This window comes from Copadichromis virginalis, linkage group LG10 (genome assembly GCF_057382275.1).
Source record: "Copadichromis virginalis isolate Kocher_CV1m ecotype Utaka linkage group LG10, C_Virginalis_male_GT1.1, whole genome shotgun sequence".
Classification (NCBI taxonomy): Eukaryota; Metazoa; Chordata; class Actinopteri; order Cichliformes; family Cichlidae; genus Copadichromis; species Copadichromis virginalis.
In genome coordinates, this window is record NC_140627.1 from 21,178,018 (window position 1) to 21,201,515 (window position 23,498).

The following is a 23,498-nucleotide window of genomic DNA, read 5'->3' on the forward strand; positions in this document are numbered from 1 at the left end:
GGCAGAAATGTAATATTTCCCCTATTATTTCACTTTTATTTCTCCAGAGCCATTCAGCTGTGGTCGTGTGAATCTGTCCTCCAGCTCTCTCACCAGGTCCATTCTCGAACCAAGATCGTCAAACTTCTCCTACAACGATACCCGAAACGATTACTTCTATGATGAAGATATATCAGAGTATGATTATCTGAACCATCCCATGACCGACTCAAACCCAAGCAATGACTCTCTGGACTCTGAGGCTGTGATTGGCCGTCGACATGTGAGAAGTGTCACCGATACACCAAAAACAAAGACAGAGATGTCGTCCTGGGGGTATGCCACACTCCCCAATGTCACAGCTCAAGAGAAAACTGACCAAAGAATTGTGGGAGGAGATACGGCCATTCCTGGAGAGATACCTTGGCAGGTACTGTGATATAGGCTGGAGAGGGAAGAGCTGGGGATGCAGTGAAGGCCAATATGTGAAGAACTGGAACCAAAAATCCCAGCAGGGCAAGAACATTTGCACGAGTTTTAGATGTAGCTGTAAAGTAAGACGTAAGCTGTAATCCTCGAATAGTCAGCAACTTTTAAATCTGTGCAATAGTTTAAATAGAAAGACTTTTGAATAGACTTTGACATTTAAACTTGCACTTGAGCGCCAGGTTTAATAAAGATGTATTAGAGGTGTAAGTCTAGTGTTTGAAGCCTGTCCCATGCAGAGAGAACGTGCTGCTTTTGAGTGTTTTTTGTTTTCAGTTGCTCAAAAAATGTGCAAGAAATGGTAGGTTCTTTAAAACTGCTCTTCTGTTGCAAGTTTTCTTTGCCTTTCTTTCTGTGTTTGAAGGTGGCCCTGATGTCCCGCCCAGACAGCGTGCAGAGAGCGCGGCCCTTCTGTGGAGGATCCCTGCTCGCTGACTTATGGGTCATCACTGCTGCCCATTGTCTGTGGAACAACGATGGCACAGAACGTAAATTCTTCATCAGAGTTGGTAAGAAGAACAAAGGCTACTTGCATTCTTTAACATTAAATCTTTCACTTGAACTAAAGTACAGATAATACTGTTTTGTCCTAAAGTATTAGGGATCAGGCAAATCCTTTTTCGTTTCAGCTTCATGGCTTTTTAACAAATTATGTTTCAATTATGTTTCTTTAATGTTTTTTTTTCACAAGTTGTCCAGTACTTTAGACTTTGCTTCCTTGTGCAGAAATTTACATTGTCTTAGAAAATCTTTATCTTAATCTATGCTTCCAGGTGAACATGATGTGAACAAAGATGAGGGTCCAGAGCGAGACCATGAGGTGGCCGAAAGGCATCCCCACCACAAGTATGATTTCAAGACCTCACCATATAACCATGACATTGCGCTCCTAAAGCTTGGCAGTCCAGTGGACTTGTCCAACAAGCGGCGTCCCATTTGCCTGGGCCCCAAAGAATTCATACAGAACATTGTGAGAGAATCCACGGTCTCCCTTGTGAGTGGATGGGGCCGGATAAGGTTTCAAGGCCCCGAGGCCACCAAGCTCCAGAAGCTGGAAGTCCCCTATGTGGACCGCACCAAATGTAAACAGAGCAGCCGAGACCATATCACCCGATTTATGTTCTGTGCAGGCTTTGAAAGTGAACAGAAGGACTCGTGCCAGGGGGACAGCGGTGGGCCGCATGCCACCAATTACAAAGGAACTTGGTTCCTGACAGGCATCATCAGCTGGGGAGAGGAGTGTGCCAAAGACGGGAAGTATGGCATCTATACCCGGGTCTCACACTACTACAAATGGATCAGTAACGTAACACAGATCAATATAAACGATTAACAGGATTCATGAATCAGCTGTAAAAATAAACAAGTAGCATGTGTTGAGTTTAGCCCCCGAGGAAGTGAATGAAGTGAGAAATCCCCCGTGTTCTTTTTTAGTACCTCAATAAAACATATCAACTTATCTGAGTGTTTGAGTATCATATGATGATGACAAACATGATTTAAGCAAATTTGCATCAACAGGAAGCTCTATATGAATACCCCATTTTATCAATGAAATGAAGTGGTAGTGAATTTTTCTTGGCCATTATCCTGCTCTAAGACGCACCATAAAACTAACAAGAGGACTATAGACGTATCGTTCAAGCAAAGGCTATACAAAAGGGACAAATCACATCAGTCAAGCTGAAACAAGTCCAGTGTTTATATTTTCAGAAAATAATTCTATACATAATTAGTATTATTTAAAAAAATACAGTGCAAATAAGCAAAAGCAGCAAACACCAAGTTAAAGCACTGCCACGAAAAACGCTAAAGCCTAACTGAACTAATCCATTAATAACTTCTGATGTTACAGTGCAGCCAGCGCTGGGTGGATTTCAAATCAATTTAAAGTGATGAAATGTTATTTAGTATTGCGTATCAGTGAACATGCTTCATTTGGATGGTCGAGCGCTCACTGTCAAACGATTCAATGCTCCCACTGTGGGTGCTGAATACCGTGAAAATTAATCTTTACTTAGTGTACAAGCTAATGTTGGATTTACTGCTACTACAAGGATTTGATTCAAATATTCTTTTTTTTTTTTTTTTTTTTTTCTTTTTTTTTAAAATGATTCAAATATTCTTGCAATAAATTCATTTCTTCACTTGATAGCAGAGTATGAGCGTCTATCTGTCCAAAGCAGTACCACCATTCAGACTAAAACACTGACTAAAATGGTGTTTAACGTCTACAGTTTCTATTTTTAATGTTTATATGGTCACAGTCTGCTGCAGATGTCTAAATAAGCTGCCAGCAACTCAGATAATTACACTACATCAGTCAGAGATGAGCTCTCAGCTCATTTCCAGTTGAGTGGCAGTGTTTTTGTGAGCACTCTGCACACTTCACACACTTTTCTGGGCAGCTGTAAAACAAGGCAGTTCAAAATGCATTTCCATATTCTCAATGAACCCCCTCAAATTTCATATTCACAAATATGCTCAGGTGACAACTCCACATTATTCTTTTTAAAGGCAGTACCACTGAGCATCGTTTCTCATTGCAGGTGGAAATAAAGCTGCAGTCATATGTAGGGTGTAAGATACCCGTGCACAGCACCAAGCAATCAATCAATATGGTAAAGCTTGACAGTGATAAGGGTTTTAGCTCTAAAAGACTAGATGATGGAAAAGCTACTGAATCAAATGAATAAAAAAAGCATAGCAGAGAATATAACTTTCATTAAAAACTATATTATTACCATAAATAACAGCAACCTAGTCCTAGTGTATAGACTCTTCATAAAAGAGTGAATCACACTGCAACTGAAACTTTCACCAATGCTTTTTTTCAATAAAATACAGGAAATATTTAAACTTGTCATACCAGGAGAGGATCTGTTCGTATCAGTGTTCCTGGACTCCAAAGCACACAGTAGCAAGGATGTAGGATTTAGACCTAATTTAATCTGGTTGTTCAAAGTGCACTGACAGAGGTTTCTTGTTCTTTTAATTGTGATCAGAGATTACAGGAGAAGGACTTTGAGGTCGAGGCCTTTGGTGTCCTGTTATGACCCGGGGCAACATTTTGTGTATTGCATTTGGTCTTCCACAGTTTGGGGTGTCACCACAAGATGATGAATTGATTCACTTTGTCATATACTGTGTCAATAATAACGACTACAAATGTTCTAGTTTTCTAAATTTTTGGCAGATTGTTTATAAAAACTTCAAACTCCCAAACTAACTTTCAACAATGTTTTTATGCCTCTGCCTTTCCTGCTTTGACACGTCACTAAAGGGACCGATTATTCTCATTTCCAGCTCCATATGTTTTATTCTTGGAATCTACTTAAGCAGCTTGGTATGATTCAAAGTTCAGAATAATCATTTATCTCATACTAATTACACTAATAGTGCAGTTTCCTGTCCCATCCCTTTAAGCTAGCTCGTTTCTCATTTGCACATCATAAACATCATACCCATTCTCACTGATGTCATTAAGAGCTGAGAGTAAAAGGAGCTGTATGAAACCAAGCATTTGGAGCTATTTGAAGCCTTATCTTTTAGCTTACAGGGATTACTCTGGCCATGCTTAATATGAGTAGCACTGCTGTAACAGGTAATTATTTAAGGAGAGAGAAAAGTAAAGCATAATCGGTCCCTTTTAATTAAGCTAAGTGTAAACAAGGGTATGCAGTAATTTTTTCCCACACTATGAGCACTGAGTGTCAAATTGTCTAGAGCTAGTATGAAAGCTGAAACCTGGAAAACTAAAATGCCATATTTTCATTTTTTTTCTTATTTTGTTTTCTTTTTTTATCACATAAACAAAACTGACAGACATTCAGTGTTCACTTTGGCTGCTAAGAGGCGGCGACGACGTAACCAGGGCATTTCTGCATGACAGTTAGCTTAGCTGTTTGGCACAAGAACAGTAATGATATGTTGGTAGACATGATGTTTCATAAGAAAATAGAAATTATACAGCTTGACGTCTAGAACAAAAGTCCACTCTGAACATATAAATAAAAGCCCCTGTTTAAAGTCTTCAGTCCAAAATAATCTGATGTACTGCTGCCGGAGAAGGCAGAGCAAAGGATGGCTTGTATGTGCTTTCCACTGTTAAAGTCTTCTGAGGTTCTTTCTGGAGGTCACAGTCTTCAGAGGTGAAACTCTCACAGCAGTTTGAGGAGTAAAGTCTGTGGCTGATGTTGTGCTTCATTCTGATTGACAAGCAGATTCAGATGCCCATTTTTTCAGGAAGTTGATGGAATATATAAGTCTGTGTGTGTCTGTACACATGGAAGGATATTCAGGCAAAGTATGAGGAACAAACAGGCACACTTCTTCATTCATCCTCTGTCCTGATTGGCTCTCAGCACGTCTCTCCCAGAATCCTATGCAAGTCCTCGGGTAGGACGCGGCCTTCTTCGCCACGACTTATATTCTTCACTATCCTGCAGTTACACACATCGCAGGAAATCTTTTTAAACAGCTCAACATTTGAAAATGGTTGAATGCAAGATTTCTGAAGAATGTCGCCTGTCTTACCACATTCCTGATGAATCCTCATGCAGCAGCTGGATGACATCACCACAGTTAAAGATGATGTCATCAGAGCTGGCCATGGTGCTCTCTACCATCACTCTGTACCTGCCCGCCACCTGGAACAGAGTAAAAACAATTAAAACTGAGGGAACAGTGTATAAAACCCTTTGCCACGTGAATGAATAGACAAGACAAATACATATTTACTCATTTAGGAACTCATAAACCACCACAGGCGCAAAGAGCATCATCGCACAAAGTATCAGTGTACAATAGATGATACGTCAGTCACAGTGTCCTTCATAGTCATATTGGATGGGGGAAAAATATCAAGAAGGCAGGTCTTATCTAATATCAGTCTCCAGTAGGAGGTAATGAAAAGAGGAAGATGAGGAAGACGAGGAAGGAACTGCCAGAAAAGAAAGCTGGAGGATCTTTTTAAAAAACAAAGACATAAGACTTATAGCTCTTATGCTAATGATATTTTGAATTCTGGTGTAAGAAAATGTCAGGCTGGATGCCACCACTCATTTGAGGGAGGTCTACTAGGTTCAGGTAGGACCTTCCACCTGCTGTAGCTGCACAGCTTAATGTTCATAGTTTTCCCTTAAAGAGGCGGTAGGCTTCATGCAAACACAAAGAAACAAACAAAAAATAACAGCTAGAATTTTAAAAGCTTTAGTAAGTCCCTCCCATCAGGCAAGCATATTTATGTTCTCTGCATAACCACATCTCAGTTTCTGTGTGAACTCTGTGCATATCTCATGTGACAGTAACAAAATCTCACCAGTGGGGCAGGCTGATCCTCATCCTCCTCCTCTGAGTCTGATAAAGTGGAGAGGTCTGTAGCACCCCAGTCCTCCAGGCCCTCACAGATTGCCACTGAGTGAGCATTCACAGGCCAACCTACAGATGAAAGACAGCTAAAAGAAGTGAAGTGAAACTGCAGAATTTTTCTGTTTCTTTGTTTTGTAAATGAGAAAATTGAACAGTTACAGTGGGGCAAAAAAGTATTTAGTCAGCCACCGATTGTGCAAGTTCCCCCACTTAAAATGATGACAGAGGTCAGTAATTTGCACCAGAGGTACACTTCAACTGTGAGAGACAGAATGTGAAAAAAAAATCCATGAATCCACATAGTAGGATTTGTAAAGAATTTATTCGTAAATCAGGGTGGAAAATAAGTATTTGGTCAATAACAAAAATACAACTCAATACTTTGTAACATAACCTTTGTTGGCAATAACAGAGGTCAAACGTTTACTATAGGTCTTTACCAGGTTTGCACACACAGTAGCTGGTATTTTGGCCCATTCCTCCATGCAGATCTTCTCGAGAGCAGTGATGTTTTGGGGCTGTCGCCGAGCAACACGGACTTTCGACTCCCGCCACAGATTTTCTATGGGGTTGAGGTCTGGAGACTGGCTAGGCCACTCCAGGACTTTCAAATGCTTCTTACGGAGCCACTCCTTTGTTGCCCGGGCGGTGTGTTTTGGATCATTGTCATGTTGGAAGACCCAGCCTCGTTTCATCTTCAAAGTTCTCACTGATGGAAGGAGGTTTTGGCTCAAAATCTCACGATACATGGCCCCATTCATTCTGTCCTTAACACGGATCAGTCGTCCTGTCGCCTTGGCAGAAAAACAGCCCCATAGCATGATGTTTCCACCCCCATGCTTCACAGTAGGTATGGTGTTCTTGGGATGCAACTCAGTATTCTTCTTCCTCCAAACACAACGAGTTGAGTTTATACCGAAAAGTTCTACTTTGGTTTCATCTGACCACATGACATTCTCCCAATCCTCTGCTGTATCATCCATGTGCTCTCCGGCAAACTTCAGACGGGCCTGGACATGCACTGGCTTCAGCAGCGGAACACGTCTGGCACTGCGGGATTTGATTCCCTGCCGTTGTAGTGTGTTACTGATGGTGACCTTTGTTACTTTGGTCCCAGCTCTCTGCAGGTCATTCACCAGGTCCCCCCGTGTGGTTCTGGGATCTTTGCTCACCGTTCTCATGATCATTTTGACCCCACGGGATGAGATCTTGCGTGGAGCCCCAGATCGAGGGAGATTATCAGTGGTCTTGTATGTCTTCCATTTTCTGATGATTGCTCCCACAGTTGATTTTTTCACACCAAACAGCTTGCCTATTGTAGATTCACTCTTCCCAGTCTGGTGCAGGTCTACAATACTTTTCCTGGTGTCCTTCGAAAGCTCTTTGGTCTTGGCCATGGCGGAGTTTGGAGTCTGACTGTTTGAGGCTGTGGACAGGTGTCTTTTATACAGATGATGAGTTCAAACAGGTGCCATTCATACAGGTAACGAGTGGGGGACAGAAAAGCTTCTTACAGAAGACGTTACAGGTCTGTGAGAGCCAGAGATTTTCCATGTTTGAAGTGACCAAATACTTATTTTCCACCCTGATTTACGAATAAATTCTTTACAAATCCTACCATGTGAATTAATGGATTTTTTTTTCACATTCTGTCTCTCACAGTTGAAGTGTACCTCTGGTGCAAATTACTGACCTCTGTCATCATTTTAAGTGGGGGAACTTGCACAATCGGTGGCTGACTAAATACTTTTTTGCCCCACTGTAAGTGTTAGTAATGAAATACTCATGGTAAAAAAGAAAGGTCAGTAAGGTCATTTCCAATCTGAAGTCCATCATTCTACACTAAGAAAGGTCATCCACAAGTGGAAAACATGCAATACAGATGCTAAACTTCCCAGTGGACATCCTAGAAAATGTTCACTAAAGTGAGACCATGCAATGCTGAGAGAAGCTGCAGAATACCCATGTTAAATGTTAAAGTTCATGACAGAGCAATTAGAAAAAGGGGAAAACCTCTTATCTCTAAAAAGATGGTAGGGCATGATAAAAAATCAAATACAGCATATCAGCACAAACACCTCAAATTGCAGTTTCAGGGTTAAGGTTACAATTAGGTTATGGTTAGGTTTAGGGTTAAATATTCATTTCTTATGGTTCAGGTAAGTGGCTAGGGACAGCTCCTGTCGATTTGATGTCCTCGCTAAGGTGTAAAAACAAGTGTGTGTGTTTGTATTCCATTTGTCCAACTCACTGCGTCGAGGTGAATGAACCACAGGATCAGAATGGGCGGGGCTAGTGTGTAGCGACTCCTCCCCTCTGGGAATGTGGGAGTGGCTTGTTGTAGAGGAGCTGTGAGGAACAGGGAGACACGCTGAGCAGCCTCCCACCGGCACGCTGCCCCACGACACACACATCTCTGATGCACTAAACCACATCACAATGGGAACAAGACCAACGAGCACAACAAACAAAACAACAACGACATCCACGGTGTCACAAAACGAGCTGTTACCTCAAACACAGTCTGTAAATTAACACAACATTCCACTCAGGTTACAGTCACATATATTTCAGCGCCTGATTTCAAAGGATGTTCGAGGTTATCACATGAAAATCATTTATATCATAGATCGCTGCAATATATGGAAATATTATTTCTACAATATTCTACGCAAACACGCATAACAGGCCCTGATTAAAGGGCATTTGCAAATAATTTCCACGTGTGCTTCAACCTGCTTTATGTAGTAGACGGGTGAAGCTTGTCCCATTTAATACAATAACTAGAAAGAACATTAACGCAGTACAATAATAATTGTCCGAATGTTTTAAGCCTTCCCATCTACTAAATAAAGCAAACACTGCAATTACTTACAAATACTGTGAGGCCTACACAATTGTGAGATCCACATATCATTCAAAGAGTGGCAATCCTTACAGTATTTCATCATCCATACTGTATATTAGTAAGAATCCAAAAGTGCTTCAAGACAATGTCTGATCGGGGTTTTACCATGCTCAAATTCTTAAAAGAAATCGCTGGTATCATTTAATGTATGTCAACAACTCCCATGATAAGACCAACACTAACAATGGGTCGTGGGCCTCTTTGAGTTTTGTGTTAAAACATTTTAGTCTGAATTTCTGTTTGGGTTTTTTTTTTATCATTCTAGTGCTTAAAGTTTGTTGTACTTTTTAAAACTCTTTAATCCTCATTCCTGTGGTACGATGACTTTTAGTTTTTTGAATTTACAGAATATTCTGCGTACGACTTTTCACCCTCAGTCTGGATCCAGGTAAGGAAATCCTGGATGCAATCACAGAACTGTAGCTAGGGTCCCTTCCTCAGTTCAGAGATGATTTTTCCCTTTTCAGGTAAATGTCCTGCTTGACTGCCGGATCAAACCAGCGTTCCTCCCTGTCCAGGACGTGTACATTCTTATCACTAAAACAAGGGCCAAAGAGATCTGTAGGTGTAAATAGAGTTTTTTCCAGAGGATGCAGCTCTTCTGCTTAATCAGTTTTCCCCGATGTATAACTGAGAGCGATCCTCCTGGCACTTAACAGTGTACACTATATTACTCTGTTTTTACCGGGGGATAGGATCCTTGGTGTGAACCAATTTTGGGTGTAAAGTCTTCTGAGCTTGAAAGCCACAGAGACGTGTTTTGGAAAAAAATGCATCAACTGAGACCAAAGAAATCACTCTGATGTGTTATGAAGTGCTTCTCTGACTGAAAACGCAGCAGTACTCACTTTTGTCATTCATGTTGTTCAGTCAAACTCTTCCTCTCTCTGTGTTTAGCATTTGTCTTTTGGGTACTTCCCCGTGGTGATGCTGAGCTTGCTTCATAAGGACCCGGTTTGCTTTATGGTTCTTCCTGTTTTTCTCTGGTACCTTTTGTTTCTCTTTTCAACTTGTGAATTTTGAAATCAGCCATTAAAGCTTGTGTGTAAATTAGTTTTGCATCCTACATTTTGGCCCTCAAATCTACCATCTCATCTGTCTCTGTCAATACCTTCTAACACCCTTTAAAATCTCCTGGTTCCCTATTAAAGATTTCTATAAATGCTCACAAATATGGATTTTAATTTTACATCAAATGTTTAATAATTCTTTATAGCTGTGCAAGTTATTTATTTATTTATTTTTTGAATTATAAATAATGCAACTGTTGTAACCTAGTGCCAGTGATTACAGCACTGCAACAGTATGTGTCATTGATATGTTTAAAAATGTTTCATGAACAGTGGAGGTCCAAGCAAAACCCGGCTGAGACTACAAATAACAACATTAGTTTTGATCTCTTTGTAGAAGCTGCTGACAAAGAGAAAATATACCAGTGTTGATAAATTTCCCATAAACTGAATCTCCATGATCTTGCATATTGTGACACACACAAGGCTCAGCCATTACTTGACCTTACAACATGCTAGCATGCCACCTGTAAACATAAAACTGTTACCTCCAGAACAACTCCACAAACACACACCCACAAACTCCAACACACTGCAAAGCTCCATCACTGACAATACGTTGAATAGCTTGCGATCATCAAAGCAACAAGTGCAAGATATTAAAAAGAAAACCGCTCTAAAAGTAGTCTAACTTACAGTTACCTCCTATCCTATCACTTTAATGGTCACCACGGGATCAAGAATGTATCTGACAGAGTCACTTAAAAGAATGTGTTTAAAAGAACGTAATGCACAGCCTCCCTGTTATAGTCAGTAGGACTTTAAAGCATCTAATCAGGGACTGTTGCAGTGGGGTGAATATGCATGAATATGAAGAGGAATCAAAGCCCGGCAGCACAGAAAGAAACTGTAGCAGGCCTAAATTAAGTGAATGGCACTGTCCATGGTGCTGAAAACCAGCAGTTTTAAATATCAGAGCTGAAGACAATGTTGTGCCATCTGCAGGATTTGGCAGTTAAAATCTCAAGGGTAATGACAAAGATGCTGATACATTCACATATGGAGCTACTGCGCACATGCACACTGACTCAGTAACATCAATAAACTGTAAAAAGATTATTATGAGAATTATGATTGTGGCGATGGCGGATATCCTGACTTGTAGGCGGGTGTTATGTGATCGGGAAGTCATTCCAGAAATTGGATTTAAGGGTCAAAACACAATCTTTTTCTTCACAGAATTTATCAAGCTTTAAAAGAATAGAATCGAGTCATCAGACTTGGGCTGACCTGTTCTCACCACACATGAAACATCATAACAAGCTTCTCTGATGCTATATGGGGATGAGGGAATTTTGACATTCTATCCACTGAGTTACTCATACAACCCAGATTCAAAAAAAGTTGGGACACCGTGTAAAATGTACACAATGATTTTCAAATCTTTGTCTCCTGAGCACACAGAGCTTTCTCCAGATTTTGAATCATTTGATGATATAATGTCCTGTAGAGGATGAGATATTCAGTCTTCACAATTCACAAAGGTTGAGGAACATTATTGTGAAATTTGTTTCACAATTTGCAGACAGAGTTTTATGCAGATTGGTGAACCTCTGCCCATCTTTACACGTGAGAAACTCTACCTCTCTAAAGTCCAGCTTTATAGAGACGAGTTGCCATCATGAATGTTAAAATGAGCAAATATTTTTCATGGACCAGTAAAATGCCTCAGCTTGTACCTTTGATATGTTTGCATTTTACACAGCGTCCCAACTTTTGAAAAAAGCTATTGAAAAAAACTGAATCTTTTTGGTTTGTGTGACCTGAATAAAAACATTTCATGATTCTTATGTAAATGTTTTTGCACATCCCTACATCATGTGAGGTCATGCAGAGAGAATCACCTGTCAGAGAGAGGGTTGTCTGAAAGCAGAAGAGAAGCTTCATCTAAGAAGATGAGATGACATAGAGGAATGAGTTAGATGTAGAAGGAATAAAAATCCATAAACAACAGATTAAAGGAAATTACACTGCTAGGAAGGAGCCTAAGGTTTCAACAAAAACCACAAAGCACTAAAAAAAAAAACCATGACTGAACACGAGTCATATAAATGAAATCAGGCTTTTAAAAAAGGAAAAAGAAAAGGTCACAAAGCAACATCAACATTAATTGAAACCTTGTAGTTTTTGCTGGTTGTTGAGAATTTTTTGAATCTCCATCAGCCAGGCAACTTTGACCTCCACCGTGGGAGCCTAATAGAGACACAGAGTGAAAATAACACACTACTAAGACACTGAAAAGTCTTTTCAGTTACACTTAAAATAGAAAAAAGAGCATCACATACCTGAACTATGTACACCACTTCTCTGCTGCTATACCAGATTTCAAATTTTTTCACATCTCCTTTCACATTTTCCGTGATTCCCACTGCACTCATCTACAGACAGAGAGAAAAACCGTAAATTGGAAACAAAGTGTTTGAGTCGCCTGATAATGTGAGAGAGTTTTTCGTGTTATTACTCTGAGGCACGATTTGAAGCTGTAGAAGGGCGTCCTGTCGTGGTTGTCCTCGTCTCTGCGCTTGCAGAAGAGCAGGGCGTGCTCATAGAGGAAGAGGTGCCTCTGCATGGGTTTGAATCTGGCCAGCTCTTTCATTCGCACCGCTGCCCTTTTATGGCTGATCCACACGCTAAAGCTGCCTTGCATCACGACACGACCCAGATGGCTGAGATCACCCTGTGTCATGGAGACAGACAGATGGATACACTCAAGACTCAAATCTGCAGCTTGCCAGCAAAGTAATATACTGAAGGTTTTTCCACACGCACAATCTATTCTCATCGCAACCAGTAAGAAAGATTTTGTGCTTTGCTCTAATAAGATTAAGTGTGATGAAAGGTCATAAATCTGCGAACCAGTAATGTGATTGTGTGTCTGCTGTTTTATTTGTTGATTTGACTGGCTGGTACCTGATATCCGGTGATGGCTATTTGATGCATGGAGTCATTGACAGACTTCAACAGCTCCAGCATGGAGTCCAGAGCCTCCTGGAGTTCACAGCGGTATCGCTCCTCTGTGCAGTGCTTTAAAAGCTCCTGAACAAGGACAGGCACACAGCATGACATGTCAGTGGATCTTACTTTATCTAATCTGGTCTGCCTTGATGTCTGTCCACTTAAATGGCTTTATGCACATGTAAATCATTGTCAGCCTGTCTGTGACTCTGCAAATTGAATAAATGGATCCAACCTGTTGCTGTCGATTAGTCTCTGTGCCTTTTAAAATTGTGCGTGTCCACAAAAGTCTTTTTTATTTGTCTGCATCTCTGTTTCTGTTGAAATAACCTTGTCTCTCTGTGCCAGCGTCATTTTGTCCATGCGTCAATTCAGACAAAAGCAATTACTGTATGGACGGCTCGTCCACATGAGATATTACTGCTATTAAAAAAAAGCACAGCAAAAATAATAATTACCGCTAATAGAAAGAAAAAAAAAAACAGAGGTCAGGACAAGAACCGCAGGCACACACAGAGCTCAGTCTTCTATCAATACTCCCTCTTGCAGCTCAAAGTTCAACGCACAGACATTTTCAATTATGAAACATGTTTGTTTTCCTGACCTACTTTGCTGTAGCCAATAACATTAGAAGCACTTTTTTTCTGGTGATGAGTTGATACACTTTGCGCTGTATGAGGGTGCTGTTAAATTTTATGGCCTGGATGATGAATGTCTGAGAAGATTTTGGTACATGACTTACCAAGTAATACACAATAACATAGTGGATGAAAGCAAATATTAACATTTTCACCACCAGAGTATTTATTTGAGCTTCTGAGGGACTCATGAATCAGTAATCATTCAAGATCTCCCTGAAAATTTTTGTTTTGTTATATGAATACAGATGCACACTGTAAATCATGAGAAAGTTAGGATTTTTTAACACAATTGCATGTTGTAAAAACATTGATTGCTGTAATATTTTGCGACTGGCAGGGGTCGTGCTAAGTTGACGGTAAAAACCCCCAGAAAATAGTGAAAATAGTGAAAGATCATGTATTGCATGTACTGTTCATTTGTAATACAATATCTGATTTTAAGCTTTAGTAGCTATGTTAGTAGCATACTGATCTTTATTAGGTATATGAAAGTTTTTTGTTATCAGCAGTTGTAATTAGAGCTGACCTATACAGAGACCGATATTTGATGAACATCAGTATTATAAAAATCTGCTATTATGATATTTCTCCAGACACACGACACACAAAGTGCGAACAGATTTCTCTGATATTTGTCATATGTATTGATTTACTCATAACACGGTATAAGTGTGTTCCGGTGTCTCGTTTTTATAAATGTCAATAGCAATAAATCAGCAAATAGCTAATATCGAAAATATCGGATACGTCAGTCGGGCTATTAATGAAATTATAAGTCAAAATTTACATTTCTTTATTATACATTGAAAACAGACTAAGAATTATTCATTTCAGTGAGTGACCTGCATTACTAATAAATTTTTATAGCTCAAATGTAGAAAACCTTGAGCAGCAGCTGGTACTTGGTGAGGCGTTGGACTGGTTTCAAGAGGTAAGAGTCCAGACCTAACTTGTGATCAAGCTTCTTCTGGCACTCCTGCAGAAAGAAAGAACAGGACACAGAGACAGAGAGATCAAAATTAGTGCTGTCAGCGTTAATCTCGTTAAAATGACGTTAACTCCATAACCGCATTAACGCGGATCACCCCGTGCGAGGGGCTGCACAGTGCTAGCGCGTTAACGAGCTAACCGCGCTGACGCTATGCAGCCCTCGCACGGGGCTAGCCGCGTTAACGTCATTTTAATGAGATTAACGCTACAGCACAAAATCCATTCTGAACAAAAACTGTGCCATAACTACAAAGTGAAAGTGAGTGCATCGTGTTAAACGTGTGCAACTACCTGAAAGAACAGCGAATCAGCACACTGTCTCCAGAGCAACTCGGAGCGAGGCTTGTTTTGGCAGTAACGCTCGTACACCTGGAACTTTTCCTTCTGCTCACACACAAATGTACATTTAAACATATTATGTTATATCACACGTAAAGTCCTCGTGTTTTTCATCACATCTTCCCTCACCCTTTTCAGAAAGCAAGCCCCCACGCTCTCTGGTGTCTCCAGGCAACTCTGCAGATCTTGGAGGAAGATCCTGCAAGGAGAAACCAAGAGGAACATAAAAGGAAATTGGATCAGCATGAAAAGACAGAAAGGGACAGGAACAGCTTGTGAGCTCTGTGTGTTTGTGTGTGCGGCTTGCCTGCTGTGGAACTGGTAAATCTCTGGCATGTTGCCGAACAGAACGTCCTTCTGGCTGCGCAAAGCTACAGGAAGAAGATTAGCCACAGAGGGGTCCTCCATTTCTGCCCTGTAACCCTGATAATTGCAGGGGCGAGAGGTAGTCAAGGGAGAGGAGAGATGGTAATGCAAGCCAAAGAAAAGGAGAAAGTTTTAATTAAAAAAGTCAAGAAATACAAAATGACAAAACAAGTCTGGAAACCCTGTCATCTGATGACCACTCCGTGGATACTCTAGCTAAGACTTGTTCTTCTGTGCCCTGGTTAATGTTGACGTTGATGAAGACAAACTAGAAAAGCTAACAAACAACTAAATCATAACCAGGTAATAGCCAGTGGTTTCAAGATTGCCCAAGATTTCAAGATATTCCCTCCTCATGCTGTCAGTGTTACCCAGACTAAAAATTAAATCTAGAAAGCCCCTGTACCTAAAATACTGCCCATTACTATTCTGTATACAGATATGTATATCTATAAAAATTATGAAATATCCAACAAACCAAACAATACCATCAAATGATCTAAACTAACTCACCAGAAGGACGGAGAGCAGTTCATCCACATAGATCCTCTCTGTAGCTATCAGTTCCTTCATAATATGGCTAAAAAGAGTGAACGTAAACATAAACAGACAAAAAAAACAATGTAAAACTACTGTGTAAGCTCTGACACTCACACAGGAAGAAGCTGAAAGGCTCCTAAACGGATCACACACATACACCTAAAACAACTAGCAACATTAGAGTCACAATTAACATTTAAGACTGTACCGTGTGACCTGCTCTGGGTTGTCCTCTGCCTCTGAATCAGTTTCAGGGTTGGGTCCATATAGACAGCTGCGGTTGCCTTGGTAATCATGCATCACCTCGATCTGACGAAACACATACATATCACGTCAGCTTAAAATTTCCGTGGGAAAGTGAGTAAAAATACGCGTTTTAAACACGTGATAAACAGAGAGTCTGCATATCTGTTGCCAAAGTTGCCCTTTCTCATAGAGCACACAGCAGTGAGACACACTCCTTCTACTGGAAATATTATTCTGGTGCATGCTGGGAGATTAAAAATTGTTTAATGTCGCATGCCCATTGGGTAATGTCTACTAAGTTCAAGTTTTCTCCTGCAGTGAAAGAGAAAACACACACACACACGTATATGTGTACATATATATAGACACACACCTTGGGTTGGCTGTTGTTCCTTCTTGCAGCCCTCTTGCCGGGAAGCAGATCAAAGGAGAACTTGGAGTTCAAAACATTAAAGTCTACACCTGTGGAGGATATCGCACATATAAGAAAGAACAAAAAGGAAATGCTGGCAAAAGAGCAACAGCTCAAGACCTTTAGAGCGCAGTCAAGAACAAAGCTTGGTTAAACTGTTGAATGCAAGAGGGACATGGAGGTAGGATAGGGAGATAACTGTGCCCAAGAACATCCTACTCAACAACAGACATGAACCTCTTCAATGCTCAAAATATCTCCTGTGCTTTATCATACTTTCTACTGCAAAACAGGAAGAAACCCCATTAGGATTGAATTGTTGAGTATGTGTTAAGAAGAATGCAATGGAAGATGTTATACCATGTTTGGGGGAGAAAAGGGGTGACTTGCAACGCTGGAAAGTCTGGTCCGGTTCTGGCCGAGGGGCCACCAGCTGTATGGGTCGGACCTGCACGTCCGCCAGCTTCCTCAGACACTGCTCCCTGTTTCTGATCATGCACTGCATTGAGTTCAGCTTCTCTGTCACCATGGAAATCTGGGACTGGACAGACACAGAGCTACTATAGTAAACAACAGTGGTGTCAAATATATGTGTGTTTGTGTCAGCGGTTTCAGGTTACCTGTAGCTGCGGGGTGAGTATGGCTTGAAATTCAAAGCTGAGAGTATCCTGGCTGTTTTTCATGGCTGATGGCGCCCTCTCCTGGTGGCAGCTGAGGTACTGCAATGCTTCCTGAGCTCCTTCTCTGGTTTGGAACTTGTCCACCATCTGGCTGGCCAGTAGATAGGCGCCCTCGTCGCACCAGCGAAGGGCCTGCTCACAAAAGACTGCTAAATACAAGACCGATTCCATGGCAACACTTTGTGCTACAAGAAAGGTGAACGATTGCTAACAGAGCAAATATTTGCTTCAGTCAACAACTGACTTGCAGATGAGAGACTTTTCTTTGTCAAATGTTTCTCTAGGACAGAAGAGCCTAGAGATTTATAGATTTATAGACAACTATAAATAGAGGCATATTTGTGATTTGGGGCTGTATAAATAAAAATGACCTGATTTTCATTAATGGCAAGAGGAAGATTCACAAGTAGATCATTCAATCAAAAATGCACAATCATCAGTGCATTCATTTTGCTGTTTTCATTTAAGTTTGTATGCACACATCTTTGCATTTCTGCACATGTGAGAGTGGCCTGTGAACATTTTTACCTCCTCAAGGCAGCCCAGCAGGTCTCGTGTTCGAGTGAGCGAGGCCCTCTTGGTGCGTATGGCGATGGTGATGACATCACAGTAATGTCGCAGCTCATTGCAGCGCTGGATGATGAGCGCCAGGGCGTAGTGGTGGTTTGCAGCCAACTGGTGACCGTGTAGAATCAACACCTGGGCACGAGCCATCTCCTCCTGATTCAAGCAGAGACAGAGGTTTGAGGTTTTAATGACGAAAAGGTCAGACAAGAACGAACCTGAACAACATGCAAACTCCATCAGTACAAATTATAAGAAAAGCCTGCCAAAAGCCATAAATGTGTTATGTTGGCTTTGTTATGTTTTGGTGAGTTTTGTTGTGCATCTAGTTTCTCCTTCCTCCTGTGTTCCCCTGTCTTTGTCAGACTTGGTGTTAGTTTTCATGTCTTAATGTTAATTATTTAGTTTTTAGCTTATTCCTGTTTAACTCTAAAGCAGCGGTCCCCAACCCCCGGGCCTTGGACCGGTACCGGCCCGTGAGTCGTTTGGTACCGGGCCGCGAGAGTTGAGGTTCAGGTGTGAAATGTATAGTTTTCAGGGTTTTTATCGGTTTTCAGCGTTATTTTGTTATCGTTTTTATCTTTAACTCGGTTTTCCTTGGTCTTTTCACGTGTGTTTTGAATAAATTTTCTTTTTTTCGGTACCGGTACTAGTTTTATTTTGTTGTATTTATCCGCGACACCTTAAAGGCCGGTCGATGAAAATATTGTCGGGCATAAACCGGTCCGTGGAGCAAAAAAGGTTGGGGACCGCTGCTCTAAAGGTTATCTCCATCATATAATCGTCTCCCCAACCCTCATAGTTTCTAATTGCTGTGGACTGTTTCCACCTGTGTCTCATCATTCTCACCTATATATAGTTATGCTTTTCCCTCCTGTCCTTTTCAAACCATCTATGGCACTCCTGTCTTTCTAAATCTCATTTTTTCATGGTGGACTTTGTCTAGTTTTGAACAGAAATATAAAAGGATTGCATTTTCTTGATTTGTTTGTCTCTGGGTCCTGCATACGGGTCCTCTCTACACCACGCTATGTGTGGAAGAGTAATTAAAATCCCACTTTGACCCGCTCTGTGTGCGGAGGTCTCTTGCTACTAGTTTTCTGCTAGCAGAATGCCTTTGCAAGTGCTTGGAGAGATATGACGTCATATTTGCTGGAGTTCATAGCTGTTTTTTGGCCAGAACACAAATTGCACTTTACCAACACAACATTGAGAGTTCTCATGATGGTTTGAAGAAAGTGCATATAGCTGAAGTTTAGAAGAATCTGTGGGATGCTAGGTTGTGCACCAAAGCGAATTGGTTTTGATAGCCAGTGGCCAGAATAGACTTCATGGGTATATAACCCAGTTACAGATATCACTGAAATGACTCGGCCTGCTGATCTCCCTGCCTCAGGCTTCCTATGTGTCCACATGGAAGGGAAGGTAGATTTGTCTGGTATTGTGTGTTTGCTTGTGTGGGTGATTGCTGCTGCTCTCGCTGCCTGCAGGCATTCAATATATGAGCATTGAAGGGCAGGAGGAATGCTCTCTTTGCCTTTGGGCTTTCCACATATTCTCCTTCAGCAGATTACTGCTGAAGGAGAATAAATCCTATTTTGGATAAACAGATATACATTTTGGCCCACTTGCTAAATTTCTTCAAGTCACATGTGAGATGTTAATTGTGTGTGTGCATGTGTGTCACCTGAGCACGTTTGTCCAGTGTATCCAGGTCTTTAAGTAACTGTTCTGTCTGAACCACTGTGTTCCCCAAAGAGGCAATCTCCTTCTCCTGGGCAGAGAGCCGCTCCAGGACCTCCTCCATCTACACACACGATACCAAATACAAAACAGTGTGACTCTGATCATGAACTACTACGACTTGTGAAAAGACATCGGCACCACTTATCACACCTGCTGGAAACTACTTTCATAGTGTAGCAGCTGGAGGTACTGCTGCAGCTTCAGGTGGTGTTTCTCAAAGAAGCCATCGAATGCCTCCTCCATGTCTCCGAGCTGTGCCAGGAGCCTAAAACACACAGGCCGCATGACACAACTGTCTACTAAAAGAACGATTTAATAACATTAGAAAAGGGTATTAAACTGAGAGTGTGTCTTTCATACTCAAGCCGAGCTTCACTTATCCTCTGATGGTTTACCTCTTAACAGTGTCCATGTCTGCTTGTATTTCCCTCTCCTCCTCTGCATCTCTTTTAGAAGCTTTGACAGTTTCCAGGTTTGACAGCAGGAGGCGTCCTTCTTTCAGCACATTCCTGATATCATCCTAGATCAGTACAAAATTGATGCAAAAAAAAAAAAGAGAGAGAGAATGATTAAGTACAGAAAGTGACAGATACAGTGTGGGTGAGCAGAGAGAGGCAGGAAATGATTGGGAGCAAAACACCACCTTCATCTGTCGGTATCGGTGTGTGTGGGAGTGCAGCAAGAATTCGATGGCGTTAGCCTCATCAGGAAGTTCGGTGTCTGACAGCTCTGATCCGAAGCTCTGGAGCAGCTGGGCAATCTCTTTAACTGTCACTGCAAACGTCTCGATGGACTGCAGGATTACACATTTTCACCCAAACCAAAAAAAGAAGAAGAAAAAAAACACAGAAATAAATTATTTGTATTTCAGTTTTTTGATGGTTCTCAAAATTAGGCATATAAATATGTGGAAAAACTAAGTACACCTAATGATTCAGGAGCTTGTTGAACAACCTTTAGCAGCAATAACTTGAAGTTTTTTATACGACTTTATCAACTCCCACATTTTGGTCCACTCTTTGAGGTTTGCAGGAATTTGTTTTTGCACAGCTCTCTTAAGGTTTCTCTGAGCATTGCAATGTCCGATCTTGGGGTGAATTTGCTAAGACTCATCTCCTTGGAAGAGTGTAGCATAGTGTTTACAACCACTTACATGCTCCTTTTATAAGAGTTGGTTACACTTGCCAATTATCAATTAATCAAGTGCATTTGTTTAGTGGTACGGGAATTGTAGTTAACCTTTTAACTCCAAAGGAAGCACTAAACGTGTACTTAGTTTGTAACATGACTGTATATGAAAACTTTCTGTTTCACATGAGTATATAATACAAAAGAATTAAACATAAAGTAAAAGATCAAAAATGAAGGCTTAGAATATTTATAAAGACACATTTTTACATTCCCAGAACAAGCTATCATGGCCTGTTAAATTTAGCAGCATAGACAGTTGTCCTGGATACTAACAGAATTAGCATGACAGAAAACATGCCTAGATAAAGTGGATTATCTAGTATCTGAAGTGCGTACTGTTCGGAGGACGACCCAGTCGCTTTGGCAGAACTGCACTTTTGCAGTGAAGTCTGTTGTCAAGTGATTTTCATCAATGTAGCGCAGCAGGTCGCCAACAGAACGCAGCATCACCACCTAGAAAACACAAACGCGAGGCAACCGGCTGTTACCTGACCAGTGTTGCACTGCAGTTGGCATTTTAAAAGGTGACAAAATTAAATATACATGCACAGGAGTGCTCTAGTTTTTAACCCCTTCTCTCACCGGCATCTTTAACAGAAAGTCATCCTGACTGAAGCGAAAGCCCAGGTCGGTGCTTGATGATGGACTCGGCGCAGAGCTTAACAAACTGCTGGGGTTGAGCACCAGGATCAAATGTAGATTGCCTGGAAATGAGGTCTGAAAGAAGAAACGATATCATTCCCTCAATTTATCAGTCATTCAAAGAAATGATTGGTATGTTAAATGTTTGTGAAATAAAGGTAAGCATTATTTAGCACAAGCGATATTTTTCCCATGTTGTTCATGCTGCTGTTGTTATGTGTCCTGCTAAGGGGGCTCACCCCACAGATTGACAACACCAGAATTAAAGAAAAAACTTGCTGCAACATGTCCAAATGCAATATCTAATATGCGAAAAGGCCCTCTTCATGTACAAGCACAGCAGTCAATTTCTGGTAGCTACTTGAGTTGGGCCAATGTAATTAATTACTACTAGGTGGACTAATTGGTTTCTAATGAAGTCTAAAACAGTCTTATTCAGAAATGTGAACAAACTCTAATTCATGGGACAGAAAAAACAACAGCCTAACAATGTGGTAACTGTGGACTGCAGTGTGAGAGGGTTGAAAAAAGTCAGACGAGTCATTCAGAGTCACTGACAGCTGGGTGTTGTTTGTCATGGAGTCTAGCAAAGCTCAACACAGCCTCAGCATCCCTCTGTGTCAATCTGGGGAGTCTTTCAGCCTCTGCAGCACTTCAGAAGGTCTGACGGTCAGCTTCTCTGGCTCACTCTGCTCTATGGTCACTCTTCTCTCTTTTTCACATCACCTGACCACATCTCTCCTCTCACACCACAGACTGTAAACAGTATCCGCTTTACAAACTCAAAGAATGCCACACCTTCTGTTGCCACTGAAGTATTACTTTTTCCACATGCTGCAAGGTTAGTCATCAAGCATGTTTACTCTTTCTTCATAAGCCTGCCAGTGTTTCCATTTATCCAGTTTCCCTCTCCTGTGTGCAGGCTCAGATAACATGAGGCTGAGGAGTTAATAAAAATGGAGAAGACTTCTATATATAATGTAAGTCTCTTTCAAATCTGAGAAACCTGGAGGGAAGCTTATCTGTGTCTCATGATGCATTATTTTCACTTGCTCATCTACTGATGTGTGCAGTGTAATCTAATACACAAGCAGAACCTCAAGGATGCCTCATTAGGTGTTTTTTTTTTTTTTTTTAAAGCGCATTAAAAGCCATCAAGTCTGTTATCAACTATAGCTGTGGAGCTTTTTTTGGACACCAAATACCCAGACTGATACTCTGCGCACACTACAAATGTCCCAGGTAAATAATCACCCAACTGCACACAGTCCCTCTTGATATTTACTAAAACAGCAGCCATGATGGAGGTAACTTGATAGCTGCAGACTTGTAGGCACATCTGCACCAAACAACTGCACAGAGATTTGTGTGAGTACTTTAAATACACAGGTTTCAAAATGTGTTACATAAAGCTGCACAACTTGATCCCTCTGTGTGTGCAGACTGCAGAGCCAGAGCTGATACAGCCTCTTGTTGTTCTGCACCTGCAACTACAGCCCAAACATTTGTCATTGGCCTGTCCTGGTCCCCGACACAGGCTCTTTAACACTGAACTGTCGTCCAACCGCGACCCCTTTTCTTAGGCGTGTTAAATATGTAATGCGGTGCGAACACATCCCAGCCTCTGTGTCGCAGCACCTAGCAGCCTTAAGAAAAGCTCGTCTATATCTCCGCTGCAGCATCCTCATTCTCGCCACCCCGTTTAAAGCCTCCCACCTCCCGGCGGATCTTACCGCGGCCCGGCGCAGACGGGGGAACCCCCGTAGCGGGTTGGACTCGGCCATGGCTTTTTAGCGCTTCCTTGTTCTGCCCTGTCCTCACTGGTACCCGGAAAGTCCGCAGCGGGACGTGGTGTCGGGGACGAGCAGCCGCAGAGATGGCACGGTAACCTCCACTGCAGTGTCCGGATAGGCAGAGCGGCGCGCACCTCAGCAGATGCACTTCTGCTCTGGACCAGGATGGTGGGGTGTGCTTCACCTGACGTCAAAGCAAAAGGAAGTTGGCCGCTTTACACTTACACAAGTCTACATTATCATCATTATTCCTGTGACCAGACGAAATTAGAATTAAATCACTCGACTTACTGTTCGGAGACTGACAAACTCTGCACAATAATATTATATTTGAATTATAATTTATTAACTTTAAATCTCACATCGCTAACACTGATCGTAAGTCATAAGATACCGGAAGATTATCTATGAAACAGGTGTACAAAAAATAAATAAAAAAAGAAATAACATTGAAAGCTGTATGGAAATATGCCACTGGTCTCGCTAGATGGCGCTTGAAACTCAGGATACGATGAGTCACCTGCGGACCACCTTTTGGCATCAGAAGCACGTGAACATGAGGAAGCAGAGGCATTAGTGA

General features: G+C 41.4%; 2 protein-coding genes across 5 annotated transcripts in view; one reads left to right on the forward strand and one right to left on the reverse strand.

The window, feature by feature from the left end:
• f9b (coagulation factor IXb) overlaps nt 1-1,924 on the forward strand; it is a 20,167-nt gene extending 18,243 nt beyond the window's left edge. For all 3 annotated transcript variants that reach the window (XM_085470617.1, XM_085470616.1, XM_085470618.1), the window contains exons 6-8: nt 48-409; nt 830-974; nt 1,239-1,924. In XM_085470617.1, the coding sequence (XP_085326743.1) occupies nt 48-409; nt 830-974; nt 1,239-1,798 (1,067 nt within the window). In that variant the 3' untranslated portion in view covers nt 1,799-1,924. The remainder of the gene's footprint in view (nt 1-47; nt 410-829; nt 975-1,238) is intronic.
• A 219-nt stretch (nt 1,925-2,143) lies between these two features.
• mcf2b (MCF.2 cell line derived transforming sequence b) lies at nt 2,144-23,113 on the reverse strand. 2 transcript variants are annotated; one of them, XM_085470615.1, is made up of 26 exons: nt 22,859-23,113; nt 21,066-21,200; nt 20,820-20,936; nt 19,936-20,085; nt 19,688-19,812; nt 19,443-19,557; nt 19,234-19,353; nt 17,511-17,702; nt 16,923-17,114; nt 16,663-16,843; nt 16,264-16,352; nt 15,853-15,953; nt 15,618-15,684; nt 15,046-15,161; nt 14,868-14,937; nt 14,691-14,783; nt 14,293-14,385; nt 12,724-12,849; nt 12,275-12,490; nt 12,099-12,191; nt 11,931-12,006; nt 11,658-11,700; nt 8,087-8,184; nt 5,786-5,904; nt 5,002-5,114; nt 2,144-4,907 (listed from the first exon to the last, which is right to left on the reverse strand). In XM_085470615.1, the coding sequence occupies exons 1-26, from the start codon at nt 22,907-22,909 to the stop codon at nt 4,826-4,828; spliced, it is 2,973 nt and encodes a 990-aa protein (XP_085326741.1). In that variant the 5' UTR covers nt 22,910-23,113; the 3' UTR covers nt 2,144-4,825. The 2 variants fall into 2 exon arrangements, with proteins under 2 accessions (XP_085326741.1, XP_085326740.1); XM_085470614.1 differs by having other exon boundaries at nt 8,087-8,259.
• Between the last annotated feature and the right edge of the window lie 385 nt (nt 23,114-23,498).

Bases quoted from the DNA above. Each gene is read 5' to 3' on its own strand.
- mcf2b (XM_085470614.1), bottom strand. From the start codon at position 22,909: ATGGCCGAGTCCAACCCGCTACGGGGGTTCCCCCGTCTGCGCCGGGCC. The intron at 17,115-17,510 runs GTAAAAATGTTC...TTTTGTGAGCAG, and splicing joins TGCTGGGCTGCCTTGAGGAG to GCCCTTCGCTGGTGCGACGA. The intron at 12,192-12,274 runs GTAATAACACGA...CTCTGTCTGTAG, and splicing joins GCTTCAAATCGTGCCTCAGA to ATGAGTGCAGTGGGAATCAC.